The following is a 14,988-nucleotide window of genomic DNA, read 5'->3' on the forward strand; positions in this document are numbered from 1 at the left end:
AAAAAGAGAGAAGGAGAGGAAGAGCGATAAAAAAACTGTGACGCATTTTCGAAGAAAATTTTATCAAAACGACAAGATAACGTTTGGAATATTCATTTTGTTGTTTCCATGCTTCGTGCTGTATATTTGTATGTTCCAATGAGGGAAAGATTATGCCAAATTATGCTTTTCAAGTAGACGAATTTTCTTTCAATCGTCGTCGAGCACGCGCGGGGGGCTACAAAGCCAGATACTCACTGCGGAGCGGATACGTATTCCAGGCGGAATATTTTTTGTGTATACACATCTCTCGGCTTGGCTGGAGCCGCGCGTGCTGTATATCTAGCTCTCTTTCTATATATTGATTATTTTTCCTGCGACTTTGTACCTTTCAGCGCGAGTCGAGTAGGCGCTTGAGCCCCTGTAGATATGTTTCACAGCCGATTGAGCTTACGAAAAGCTCTGCAACAGTACTCCTGCATACATACACACGCGTACATTTCGTGTACAGGAATTCATAGCTCGCATTACGTAACGTTACCGTGAATACATACGCCAAACTTGGATGGTGAAATGTCATTATGAAACAAAGACGGGACTTTTTCGAAATTCAATTGTTCTATTGATTGAATTACTTTTTACTTGTTTTTGGAGCGCTCGTTAAAAAAAAATTCAATTTCATTGAGAACTGATAGTACCCGGTATACATAGTCGATTGTTTACCCGATTCATCGACGCTACTTTGTAAACGACCCTCAAACTACATTCCATTTTATCGAGTCAAAAGTGCATTAGTCGCGTGCGCGGAAATTCGATATACGAGTCATTTCACGTCAAGTCTCCTAGCGCGGCGCCCGCGCGGCATTATTAATCGAAATTGCTCAATTTGTAACTCGCCAGAAAAGCATCTAAATGCACCCAGAAAAAATATGTGCTATATGATTTTGATAGGAAATTTCCTCAGCTTTCCGATGATGAGGTCAGATTTTCCAAAATTTTCCATTTTCCCCGGAAAAACTTGACATAAACTTTCAAACTCAAATATCTCAAAAACGGCATTTTTAAGATTTTTTTAAATAGTGCCAATCGAAAGCTGAGGAAATTTCCTATCGATATGCAAGTTTTCAGAGAGTACTTTTGATAATTACTCAATGAAATACAGCGACGAACGTGTAAAAACGTGAGATTTTGCGCCGCGCGGGGTACTGCGCGCGGGAACAGCTGCCGCACAGGCCGAAATGTCACGTTTTTACACGTTCGTCGCTGTATTTCATCGAGTAATTATCAAAAGTACTCTCTGAAAACTTGCATATCGATAGGAAATTTCCTCAGCTTTCGATTGGCACTATTTAAAAAAATCTTAAAAATGCCGTTTTTGAGAAATTTGAGTTTGAAAGTTTATGTCAAGTTTTTCCGGGGAAAATGGAAAATTTTGGAAAATCTGACCTCATCATCGGAAAGCTGAGAAAATTTCCTATCAAAATCATATGGCACATATGTTTTCTGGGTGCATTTAGGTGCTTTTCCGGCGAGTTACAAATTGAGCAATTTTGATTAATAATGCCGCGCGGGCGCTGCGCTAGGAGACTTGACGTGAAATGACTCATACACGAGATGCACGAAGATGCACGTTCAGGTTTGCAATCCGTAAAGATGTCTGCCCTCGAAACAGCTCGATTAAATAATTTATATTTGTACTTTTTTCTCTCTACTTGGCAATTTTTAATCTCGCGAAGTAGGGTGGTGCACAAATTGCTTAGATTAAAATTATAGTTTTTTCAAATTTTCAATTGCTCGTAATGACCGTAAAGTGATATACGCTTGCCTCTTGAAAAAGAGAAAAATTCGAGAAAAAGCACGAGTATCAAAATATCACGGAATTTACTCACTTTGCTGCGCGCGAGTAATCTCGAGAATTTTCAAGGAAGCCCTGAATATGCAGATTTTCAAGTTTTTCTTGCAAATTTGCTCTCCAGTTAATTTCGAAGAGAGCTTGGTGCTCACGGAGTACACCGTCGGTGGTCTATAGCTTTTGATCTATTATGTAAGCTCGAATTCGGTTAGCGCCCGAGCGGATTTACCTTGCTCCATTACTATATACACACATACACACGGTGTCTCGAATGTAGGTTAAAAAATACTCCCCCCCCCCCCCCCCCCNCCCCCCCCCCCCCCCCCCCACACACACACATGTGCACACGCAAACTTCGCGTATAGAAATTAAGTCCTGTTCTACTCGTGACAATGACTTTATTATTTATATTGTTCACCTGTCTGCCTGCCTGTGCCCTGCGTGCCAACGAGCAAAGTCGTGTTTTATAATCGATTTTTCACGACGATGATTTCTTTTTTCTTCCCGCACACGCGTTCTTTCCTCGATGAATTGTTTAATCTAAAGGTTTGATACCTGGTTCAAAGAGTGTATTTTACTCAAGTTATTTTCTAATTCAATTTTGTATCGAATTCATCAAACTCGTATTTTTTTTTTTTTTTTTATAAATTATGCATGGTAGTTTTGTAAAATTAAAACTAATGCTCTTATTATAAGGGAATAATTTATCAGCGCTAAAGAAGAAAATGAGTATCATACATAGCGCTACGAAAGTATGATAAACGATTAATCTCGTGAACACTTGATCAAACTGGTCACGTTTTCCAATTCTTTTAATGAGGAAACTAATTGTTCCAGTTTAACGACCGATGAGGGCTGCGTCAAATTTAAATTTCTGTCCAATTTTTTCTTCACGGTATCTGCAACGAAACGATCGAGGGGTAGGAGAAAAAATTCTGCGTTCAAAAAGTCAATGTGTTCTTTGGCACAAATTTAACGAGAAAAAGAAAAATTAAACCACAAAAAGTATCGATCGGAATCAATTCAATCCTCGAATGCTCGCGTATTTTCGGCTACTTTCCATAATTTTTCGGTTTTAAATACGCGTACGTATATGTATTCCTCGGTGAAACGTGCGCACTCGTTCTCGGTCGGTCGATCAATTAGTCGATGATTGATTGACTTCGTACAGACTGAAACTTTCTGCTCGACGTATATCAAAGCTGCGGTCGATCGTCATCGAAATGTACGTTTCTCTCTCTCTCTCTCTCTCTCTCTCTCTCACTCGCTCGCTCTTTCGTCGTTCGTTAACGCGTACATAATCCTGCAGCTCGCCCGAAAATACGTACGCGCGCGGTACACAACAATCGGTTATTTTACCTCGATACGTGTAATAAACACTCGAAAATAATTCGTGCGAGCTCTTTTAAAGCTCTCTCTCTCTCTCTCTCTGCGTGGAGCTTAAACTGCGTCGTGTTGAAGAGATCCGCTAGCATACATTTATATACACGTGCTGTGTACACACACGTACGATCCGTGCGCAGCTTTATATTTGCATCGTAAAAAGTGCAACGCGCAACCTTGTCCCCATGACGTCAAGTACAAACGTACATCTAATGCGTAAATACGTTTTCCACCATGGATACGCGGCGGCCTTCCTCACGCAGCCGCAGGCACACGCGCGCTTTATATCCGCAGCATGAGGCAAAAGCTGCTCCCGGCGTTGTGTAGCACACAGCTCTCACGCACCCACACGTATAGCCTTGAAGCGGTTATCGTCGCGTATCTAGACTCTTCCTTCGTCGTCGTCGGTGGCGGCGAATCAACCCTCCTACTCCTTCACCACCACCACCGCCGCCGCTGCCAGTAGTATACGTGCATAACACACGCGCAGCCGAATCAGCGCGTGGGTGCGCGCGTGTTGAAGCACTCGACGCCATGCGATCGATCGATCAGCAGCAGCAGTTCTGCCTCTCTCTCTCTCCCTCTCTCTGTTTCTCTCGCAGCGAGTCGAGAGCGCCGCACGGGACCTGCGGCAGAAGCGATACTAGTGCGGTAGAGTCTCGTCGCGCGCGCAAACTTTACGTTAATGCACTATATATTCCGCCGCTCTTCGGGGCGTGCGGGCGAGTGGCCTCTATCGCTCTAGCCACGGTACAAGGTAGTAGTTGTGACAGTAGTTGCAGCGAGAGATAGAGATAGAAAGATAGTTTGCCTCGGCTATGACACCGGAAATATATTATATAGGTCAATATCGGGATTAACGAAAGGAGGACAGCGCAGCGAGCTATATGAGCCAGAGCACAGACGACAACGACTATGACGATGACGACGACGCAGACGACGGAAAGAGATGGAAATATAAATCTTGACGTGGAGAGGGTATTAGTCCTCTTAATTCCTAGCCTAACTCCCAGATGATGGTCTCTTAAAATTTAATTTCCATTCTCAAACGCGCAACGCCGCGCTCCTGCTCTCTCTCTCTCTCTCTCTCTCTCTCTCTCTCTCCCTCAATGTCGTTATAAAACAAGTAAGAAGTAGAGAAGGAAAGAATAGAGGCTTCTAGCCGTGCGACCACTACCACTGAGAAGAAGAAGAAGAAGAAGAAGAAGAAGAAGAAGAAGAAGAAGAAGAAGAAGTCGAGAGTAGAGAGATCTTTTCTGCAGAGTGCAGTTTCCATTGAATTTTCAATGGATCGGTAAAACAAGCGTAATCCGCAAACTTTTGACTCGTCGAGAAAAGATCGTCGAAAATATTTTCCCTCCCCTCTCTACTCTCGCGCCATCCCCTGTGCAATCGTCTCCGCGACTCTTTACGAACAATTAAGCAGTGGAGGTCGTTTTTCCCAAGTTAGCTCGTGGTGTACGATTTACTTTTGCGTCTCGTTTCTCTTTTTTTCCTCTTTCCTTGTCTGCGCTAATACACGCCATCGCAGTGAACCGCGTGCGATAAGGAAAGAAGCACTCCGATTCTTATACAGCGACGAGTACAATTCGAAAAGATCCATTCGTATCTCTCGAAAGGAGAAAGAATAAAAGAGAATACAAATACAGTCGCGTTTTGTCGACAAACAATATCGTGTGTATATAATTTTCCCCGAGCTATCTGCGCATATAATAGTCAAGCTCTTTGCGCTTACAATAATACAAATTAGCATTTCAAATATTTTCATATTGTTTTCTTTTTCTCTGTTGCAGGTGAGTAAAAGAGAGACTTGGCTTGCCGCTTAAGATATATAAATTCACGTAAACACAGCAGCTCGCTCGCTCCGTGAGTATATATATACGAACGTTTGCGTACAATGTTTGCGGAATCAATTACACCGAACGGCGCGTCGTGACGTTATATAACGCACATAAATACATAGCCGCGCTTTTGCAAGCCTATGTATGCTGCGAGTGTGCAACAACAATTCCACAACGCAGTGCTGCTGCTGCGTGTTAGCGCGCTCAGAAAGAAATCTTCGGCAGCTCTCGGCTCGTGAGCTGCTGCTGCTGCTGCATGCGCGCGGCGATGCACATAATAAGATATTGGCCAAGGGGAAATTTCTCCGACCTAATTGTATCGTAAAACTCAGCTAAAAGTCTCGTTTTCTATAATATCTTTCTATACGTATCGTTATGCGCTCTTGGCACCTCTATAGCCATACTACATGCTCTCGGAAACTTTGCATACATACGGCTGTTGGAGTTGGCTGGCACAAAGTGAAAGGATCGACGGCGACCGGCGCGGCGCTCTCTCGTATCAGAGTACAAAGTACGCGAAGCCCATATGGAAAAGGTATATTCATAAAATGAGCTCGCGAGAGAGTCGCGTGTGCGACGCCCATGAGTGTGTGCGCAGTGCGTTGTAATATACGCTGTGAAGCACGCCCATGGTTTCCCGCCTGCATTGCACAGTAGTAGTAGTAGTAGTAAAGTCGCGCAAACGTCGTCGCTTTCGAGCCCAATGCAAACAGGTTCACGCGGTGCATTATTTGCTCGGCTCGTCTCGACGCGGCCTCGCGCTTTCCGTAACATTTAATTCAATTTATAAGACCTTTGACTTCTTTCCTCTGACCTCTCTCGTGCGCCGAATGAATAATCGCGCGTCGACGCAACGCCGCACGTAACACAGTTCGAGCTCGCGCGCCACGGCCTCATCTGCTGCATGCGAGCGCACTTCAATGTGTATGGTTGCAACGTGTGCGGGCCCCGAGAGCGAGCAGAGGCGTAATTGCCAGCGCCGCGACACACAAATTGTGGAAAATCGAGTAGCGCCGCATCTGTCGCTTAAACGCGAACGAGATATATCCTGCGCGCGTCAACGAAACTGTCGTTACACGACGCACGTCGAAAGTGGGCGCCGCCGCTTTGTTACTTATCACACTCGTCAGCGTTTTCCAACGCGCTCTTTTCTCTCTCTCTCTCTCTCTCTCGCTCTATCTCTCCACCCGCCCACGCACACATACACATACATTCTCTTTCTCTCTCTTTTTTTCTATCGCCCTAAAGCGTGAAATTCGTTTTGACGATGTAGCCGTTATAGTGGTACGGAGAGAAGAGTCACTTTTATGCGAGCACAGGGAGAGAGACAGAGAGCTTGGGTACTGCTGGCGCCGCAAACTTTTTCGATTAACTCTCTCTCTTGCTCCTTCTCTGACCCTCTCCTGGTGCTGCAGTCGGGCACAATATGGTAGCGCGCACCTATATAGCCATTGCACATGACTATTCGGGCAACTTCTCTTTCAAGTTTGTCTGCTGCTGCTGCAAGCCAGACATCTGTGCACGTGTTACTCAACGATTGGCCTCTGTGTTTTCGAGTTGTAAAATTTTTACTCGTAATTTTCTTTCCCTTTTTTCTCTCTTTCTGCATATTACGTATATCATATTATAACGTATGTATACGACCGAGCAGATTATATTTGCATACGTATAGTTACTCGCGTACGATACACATGACGAAACGTTAATTCGAGCATAATTTTTTTTTGCTCTACTCTACTCTCTTTCTCTCTCTCTCTCTCTCTCTCTCTCTCTCTCTCTCTCTCTTTTAACTCTTTTGCCTAGCCTTTTTACTAACGATTCATCGCGCACATAGGTATAATTCACCGGTTAAATCCACTTGTAAAACTTGGCGTTTAACTGCTTTGCAGCTTTCCAAAATAAATTTAGATAAAATTACCTCGTTTATTATACTTATGTGCAGCTTCATGAATTTATATATTATATATATTACGTATATAACAGCGCGTGAGCTCTCGCATACATTATGTACACACAGCACAGTGCGGTATGCAATGAAAATTACTCAAACGAAATATGCGGCTCGAGTTGCAAAAAAAAGCACAATTTACTCGCTCTCTCTCTCGCTCTGCTACTGTTGCTGTTGCTGCTGTTGCTAACGCGCTACATCAGCAGTGTTGACACGAATAAAAATAGGATTATTTTTCATGCGCGTGGCTATACCATGTGTGTATTATATGTATATGCAAAAAGCTCGAGCTCGCTGCATACACACATGCACACACACGAGTCGCGAACGACTGTCAGCTGTTTTTTTCTTTTCCTTTCTTTATATATTCGTATATAATACCGACGACAAAAAAAATCGCATAGATACGCATCAAACTTTATCGACGCACGCAATTTTACGTGGGCACGTGCCAAGTCGATAGCAATGTCCTCCAGAGCTGCTGCCGCCGCTGCTGGTGCTGCTGCTAGTGCTGCTGCGCACAATACTGCCTCGTGTGGATTAATTTGCATATAGCGTCGCAACGCGTATACATATAATACACACGACCGGAGGCGATTCGGTCAAACAAAAAAAGAGCGAGATCGACCCAACGAATGTATAAGGTGCCCGAGAGATTTTCTCGTTCGAAGCATATCGTCTCTCGAAAGCACACACAACGTACTTATACACAGCAGACATTGCATTCGCTCGCTCTATTTGCGTCTTCTTTCGTTATATACACGTCGAGGAGTTCTCTTTTCTTTATAGTGATTTTTTCCGTCCCGAGTCTTGCTCCTTTTGCATATCAGCTGCTATTGCTTCTTTTTCTGCTTGCTTCGTTCTCGCTCGGGCGCTTGGCTGCATTACTGTACATGCAGGCACACACGTACACACTTATACGCAGCTACGATGCTATACACACTTCTTACACCACTGAGGGTAATTCGATTTTCGTCTAGCTTCCGTTTGTTCGCGCACTGTTTCTCCGTGTGCCGTTGTACACTTTACGCGCCTTTCTTTCTCTGTATACTTCTCCGCATAGCAGCTATTCTTTACATGTGCCAACTTTTCCTTTTCTTTACGTTTTTTTTTATTATTTTTTAATTTTTTGGCCTTATATATAAGCGCTCAAAGTACGTACTTTGAATTTCGATTTGCAAAGTGATTTTCTTGGATTCGTCTAACTTTGTTATTTTCACGCTGTATGTACGAGAAGGCTCGGAGCATGGAAAACGTGTATGTTCGTTGAGATCGAGAATGAGTCGATAATACGTTTTTGCACCCAGGACGCAAAACAATTTAATGCTCTTTTTGTTGGATTGTAGAGTACCGTTGATGTCGTTTTTGCTTTTATTCTTATTTTTTTGTTTTCAAAGTTTTTCGGTCTTTCAGAGTTTTTTATACATATTTTGGCGCTCGATTTATAGGGTAAGTGTTTGAAAAGGTGCATGAATAAAGAATTTACCTATTAATAGTTCTAGATCTTTTTCTAGATTATAATTTAGATTCAGTTATAGTTCAATCACACTTTTTTTCATATGATCTATATCGATTATACCTACTTTTTTCGCAATTTTTTCAATCGCAACAATTAGCTAGGTTTATTTTTAGAATAATTTAAATTCAATCTATTGTTTTATATCCATATTCTCGAGTATAAAATTTATTTTAAAAGTTTTATTTTTATATCATACAATTTTAAATTGATACACAACCTCTTAACAAATCTCAACAAAAATATTTCAAGATTTACGAAGATTTCACTTGTTTTGGTACTTTATTGTACTTTAACTTCATTTTATTGGTTTTTACTTGGTCTGAAAAAAAATTGACAGAAGTAATTTTAGAAAAATTGATAAAAAGTATTTTTTTAAGGGTATAAAAATAATAAAAGAACGAAACGTACCTTCCTCAAACGCTATGCACACATTCAACAAATCCTCGTTCTTCAGATTCTTGAGGACTTTTTGACAGAAGAGCATCGAATGCTCGTGTCCCATCATCTCCATCAGGGGCTCCAGTGCGTACCGCTGGAAAAATCCTACCGATACTCTCTCGCACAGGTACACTATGCACGCGTTGAGAGGTCCTTTCGGGAAATGCCACAGTAGCGGCGCTCGCGATAATTTGACGTAATCCTCGTACGCGAGTGGTTTTTCCGGCTTCTTCGCGGGTAACCGTGTCAGGTCGTAGAGCGTGTAACTCGGATGTATCTTCAAGTCTTTCGCCAACTTTGCGAAGTCCTCGTCGTCGCGCCAAGTTTCGTCGATCAGTAGCTCCGACGTATCGAACAGCAATCGATCGATTATCGATTTCATGATCATCATGGCGTCGCTTCGATTAAGCGTGTATCCTCTGCTCTCGAGGCGTTCGACGCAGGCCAGAGCACCGGCCGCGAATTGCAATCTGAGCCCATTTCCCTTCAACGTGCACGCCGAGAAGCTCTTGTCGAAGTCGCTCTCGCTGGGAAAAACGAAATTGGACAGGTCGGCGCCACTGTCCAGGAGTACGTCGATGACTTCCGGCAAGCGATTCAGGACGGCCAGCTGCAGCGGTGTTCGGCCGTGCTTGTCCAGGGCGTCGATTTGCACCGGATCGCCGATCTCGTCGCAGATGTCGACTATCATCTCGAATATCATCGCCAGCTCTTGGCCGTCGTCATGCATCATGGTAGCGGTGTGAAGAACGTTCATTCCGTTCTCGTTTGTCAAATTCGGGTCGGCCCCGTTCTCCAGCAGCACTCGGACGACGTCGCAGTGCTCGAACGTCACGGCCAGGTGTAGCGGCCTGTCGCCTGATTCCTCGTCGAGGATCTCGTCGGGATCGTGGCCGTAATCGAGGAATTGTTCCACCACCTCGGCGCAGCCCGACTCGATGGCCACTTGAAAGTGCGTGATGCCGTCACTGCTGATGTAGTTCACGTCGAAACTGTCGTATATTTCAAAGAGCAGGGGTATCAACTGATCCTCGAAGCAGGAATCATACACTTTGTGTATCGGTGTATCGCGATGCAACACGGGCTTGTTGTCTTTGTCCAGGTCGGGCTCGTCCTTGTAGCCGGTTCGGACCACAAAGTCGACGAATGAGACTGGATCGCTTACCAGAGTTTCGCACTGTACGCACTCTGTGAGCATCCAATCCATTTCCTCTCGCTCGAAGAGGTCGTGGAGATCGGGAAGATGGTCTTTCCATCCGACGATCAAGTGTTGGAATTTATGGAAAAACGATTGGCGCTCTTCTACGTCCTCCCAGTCGAGCTCTTCTCGCAAGCTCTTGAATTTTTCTAGTTTTTCTTCATCTGTTTGCTCGGTGTTTGTCAGTGCGGTAGCCGTGTCTGTGGAAACGACAAATTCGATCAAAGAATCATCACAGTCAGTAGAATCGTTGTTGGAAATCGCCATCGTTTAGCTCGAACGTATTATCTTCTCGAGAATCACTTGCTGTTTACTCTGTGGCTTCGTAACGTATACTGAACCGAACGACACATAACACGAAAATATGCTGTTCTCTCAACTGACACATTTTGATTGTATGTTGGGCTTGGCGCCTAAATAATATTGTAAACATGGACTACGACACAACGAATAAATGATCAAATGCCTTACTTTTCGAATAAATATTTAATTCCTGAATTTGAATAAAGAGCTTCAAAATAGTCCCAAACACATTCGCGTTGATTCATTTTTAAAGAAAATTTTTCGATACTCAGACTCATATGACAGTAAGAAAAGCAGAGAAAGAGAGCGAGAGAGATACGTTCAGCCGTAATGGCAAAGCAGTAGCAGCGGCAGAGGCAGCATCATTACGAGCAATTACGACTCATTTCCCTCGAAGTTACGTTGAATGTGCGCTCAGCACTGCACATAGACATGGTAGGGATGGAGAGAGAGCTCGAGTTGCATTTTCGTACCGTACTGTAAATTCCCCGATCTTGCTCAGCCAGAAGAATGTCGAAAAAGAGGCAGATGAAAATAAAGAGGCATAACAACGATTCTCCGCGCTTATACACATTGTATATACGTATAGGTACATACGATATACGTATACCAAGAGAAGGAGAGCAAGAGCAAGACAACGAAAGAGCGGGAAAGACAGATATATCTCGTTTACGGTGCACCACTGCACATCGGAGAGTATCTTCATATATACTTGCGCGCACACGAGTTCGAGAGACTCGAGAGAGATAGAGAGTGCAGAGCAAGAAGTGTAAGAGGGGAAAAGGAAGAGAGAAAAAAATCGAGAAGAAACGATCGCGAACGAATAAGAGGTATATACGCGCGTTTAAGTACAGAGAAGAAGGAGGAAAAGAACGTCGAAATGAGAGAGAAAGAGATAGAGAGAGAGAGAGAGAGCGAGTGGGAGACAGAGAGGAGAAAGAGCATGCGAACAAATCACCCAGAGTGAGCGAGAGAGGAAGCTCGCAGTGTAGATGCTATTATTTCCTCCAATCATTTCCGGCCACTTTTGTCGGTGACACGCTAGTTCTCTCGTCGTCGTCGTCGTCTTTCCGTACTTATACAGAGCGTATATACATACGTCGAGTAGTAGTCGTTCATGCCGAACAGCTGAGATGGAGAGAAATGCGCGGAAATATCTGCTCGCGATGCAGTTACACTCACACACGCGTACAGCGCAAAATCATGAAGCTTAGTCGACAGCGCGCGCGAGCGAGGGAAAATTCGCAGAATTTTTATTACTCGGCTCGTTCTGCACGATTTAGCCATCAATAACGCGTGACTTATACGAGATATTTTGTCGCGCGCGCAGTAATCGACAACAAGGTATATATTATATCGGCTGCATAGCGAGTCCTCTGATCCGCGTAATACACTATAACGTTTATACATGTACGTAACATCGGGAGTGCGCCGCACGAAGGAAAATCTATCACGTTCGAGAGTTTTTAGTGAAAAAGGGTAAAAAATAAAAAATAAATAAATTTTGATGGATGCATTTCTTTCTATCCCTGTATAAAAAGTATTGGTATATAGCAGCCGGGGAAAAGCTCGCCTCGAGAGCTGCCAAGAATAAGAATCGCTCGTGAGAGAGAGAGAGAGACGCGCGCCAAAGTGGTTCATGTACATCAAGTCCCGGATGATCGGTGCGCTCCGATGCGCTTTATTACGCTTGCAAAGCTCTCGAGTCCTCGGCGCGCGCGCGAGGTTCAACTTTATATATCTGTATACATACTAGACCGAAGATATATACGCTACATGGCGCACAGACGGTCTAGGCCAAAGGCTGGGAGGGAGATCTCGAATTAAGTGCATTAAAATCATGCACGCGCGAGATGACAGGATAAACGCGCGTGCGGTGAAGTACGGCTCGCAGCTCTGGCATGGCACGAGCGAGATAGAGAGAAATAGAGAGAGAGAGAGAGAGAGAGAGAAAGAGAGAAAGCTGTAAACTGCATTTATGTCATGAATCGCAACAGCTGCTGCTGCTGCTGCTGCTTGCCTTGAAGGAAGATCCCGATGTTGTATGTCTGCTATAATTCTCGAGTTCAGCTTCGCGGATGCGGGTTTATGATGCGCGCACAAGACGATAATATAAGCAAATTCAATAAACTCGGCAGTTTCCGAATGAATTGGCTCAACATCCAATTATACACGATTTAAATGCGGCGTCGGTAGCATTGTAACGATTATATACCGCGTTGCGAGAGAAAAAGAGAGTCTAGAGGAAGCGCGAATCGTATTTCAATTAGCGTCGAAAGGTATCCAAGGAAAAAAAGTGAATAAGCCAAGAAAGGACGCTATAGCTACACTATACGTTGTAACGAGGAAAGGTCAGGTGCGATGATCGAATGGTTTATAGTAGCCGTGCCCGAACGGGTCTGTATACATTAAGCTCGAGCTTTTCGGAAGTACGCGTCCATTGTATGCGTGCGGCGATCGGACGCTCATCGTGCATGTATACAGTATCGGAGAGCTTTTGATTTATGTACACGGAGCGGGTGTCTCGGGGCACCGAGAGATGGACGAAGGCCGGTCGCTATACACGTACGTTGCTCGCAGATAATATCATGCGCGCATTAAACGGCGTAGTGCGTCTGCTGCCCGCTCGCCCGCCTGCGCGCACACGATATTATTATACACATAGGTAGTGCGATCGAGCTTTAATCTCGCAAGCTCGCGCGCACGCGGTTAACGACTCGGCGAATTAGGCCAATGGATATAGCGTATACGGCGTGCCTCACGGGCGGCGCATGCCACGGATCTTGCAGCATAGCTTGCAGCAGCAGCGCCAGTCTAGTTTATTTCGATATACACGTATTATGCACATAGGCCCTATTGCGCCTCTCTCTCTCTCTCTCTCTCTCTCTCAGCTATATAGCTTAACAGCTCAGCTTACGCTTCATTTTAGCCGTTGCCGCCGCTGCTCGTGCGCTGCTGTATGAAGCAGCTAAGGTCTTTTGTCCCGCTGAGCGCTGACGTTTTCTTGGCAGGATGTATAAATATACACTACGCACACACAGACACGGACAATTCAAGTTGTTAATCGCTGCGCGCAGCCTGGGCGTGCTTTTATATATATAAACACGAGGTGTTGAGCGTGAGATTCATTATCATCCGAATTACCGCAGTCTCTGTGTATATAACGCGCAAAGAGCGTATTTAGCGACGACGACGACTACGCTCGAGTCGATAAATCAAAAACTTACGCCACTCAATTCGCCGTATTAATCTTGTCGAAGCTCCTCTTCTCTCTTTCTCTCTCTTACTTACTTTGGCTTGGAGCGCTCGCGAGAGGAGGGCATCATTTCTCTCTCACTTTCGGAGCGCGTAATATAATTGTGGCAGTATAATTCACTACGTTGATACGGCCATCGAGCCTTAATAGCGTTTCTTACGGATGGTACTCTGCTCGCTTACAGTGCACACAGACTTCGTAGAGCTTATTTACGCTGAGAAGTGTGTGTATACGTTATAAATGTGTTGTGCAACTGTGCGTGTGTGTGTGTGTTTGTGGGGGGGGGNGGGGGGGGGGGGCTATCTGTAAAGCATACCTATATACACAGCTCTCCGTGGAGATTACACGGCTGTGTATACGCTACAACGCGAGAAACGGACGAGACGAGAGAACGAGACAGAGAGAAGAGGAGGAGGAGGAGCTTTCTAGAACACGAGCATTGCGCAGCTGTGTGCAAAGTGCTCGACCAATTAGCGATAATTATCTCATCTTTTCACGTGCAAGTGGCGTAGGGACGTAGACGACGACGACAACATGTATACGAATCTATATAAATATACCGCGCATGTTTACATCACGTATGAGTCGCATACTCGAGGCTCGCGTCGGCTCTCGACTCGCGACTTTATTGAAAAAAAATTCCAACTTTGAAGATCCGAGTCTGTAATAACGTGATATATTATGATTCAAGTTTGCACACATTTATCCGAGTCGGATGCGTTAGCTTTGGAAACATCTCAGAGTGTCTACAACCGAAGCAGACTTGTAAGCTGCTTTTGTACCAGCTCCGTTATATGCACTCTAACAAAACATGTCCGTGACTCAAAGGACAAGTTTGCAGCTTGTAAACACAATGTCTTGCGCTCAGCGATTCCTCTTACTTATTCTTCTTCTATTAAAAATATATAGTCAACTCGGAGAATTAAAAACAAACTCGAGCAAAATTCAGATGCTTCTTACGCTGTAAATGTTATTTTGCTTGATGAAACATTTCAATTTAAATGGGGTTTCTGACAAGTAAGAGTATGCATGAAATTTATTTCGGTGTAGATGAAACCGGTGAGAGGATCGCGAGAGAGACGATAATAATGTAGCCTAGAGGCGACCGATCAAACACTACAAAATGTAACAGTGGCCTAGCATGACGACTAATATACACTGAAAAAATTTTGCACTGAATAATAGATCTCTACAGCGTGAATACATCTTATATTCATCAAATGAACAACTATTTATGACACAGTGAACAGAAAACAGTATACTAATATTTT

The 14,988-nt window shown here is 44.3% G+C and overlaps 2 protein-coding genes across 4 annotated transcripts in view; one reads left to right on the forward strand and one right to left on the reverse strand.

The window, feature by feature from the left end:
- LOC106654444 overlaps nt 1-14,988 on the forward strand; it is a 132,351-nt gene that overhangs the window by 55,678 nt on the left and 61,685 nt on the right. The window lies entirely within an intron of this gene.
- On the reverse strand, nt 8,672-10,546 carry LOC106654445. Its single transcript, XM_014374333.2, has 2 exons — nt 8,931-10,546; nt 8,672-8,841 (listed from the first exon to the last, which is right to left on the reverse strand). Exons 1-2 carry the CDS (start codon nt 10,423-10,425, stop codon nt 8,774-8,776), a joined length of 1,563 nt encoding a protein of 520 aa, XP_014229819.1. The 5' UTR covers nt 10,426-10,546; the 3' UTR covers nt 8,672-8,773.

Source organism: Trichogramma pretiosum, unplaced genomic scaffold, assembly GCF_000599845.2.
Source record: "Trichogramma pretiosum strain Unisexual culture from Peru unplaced genomic scaffold, Tpre_2.0 scaffold47, whole genome shotgun sequence".
Taxonomy (NCBI): domain Eukaryota; kingdom Metazoa; phylum Arthropoda; class Insecta; order Hymenoptera; family Trichogrammatidae; genus Trichogramma; species Trichogramma pretiosum.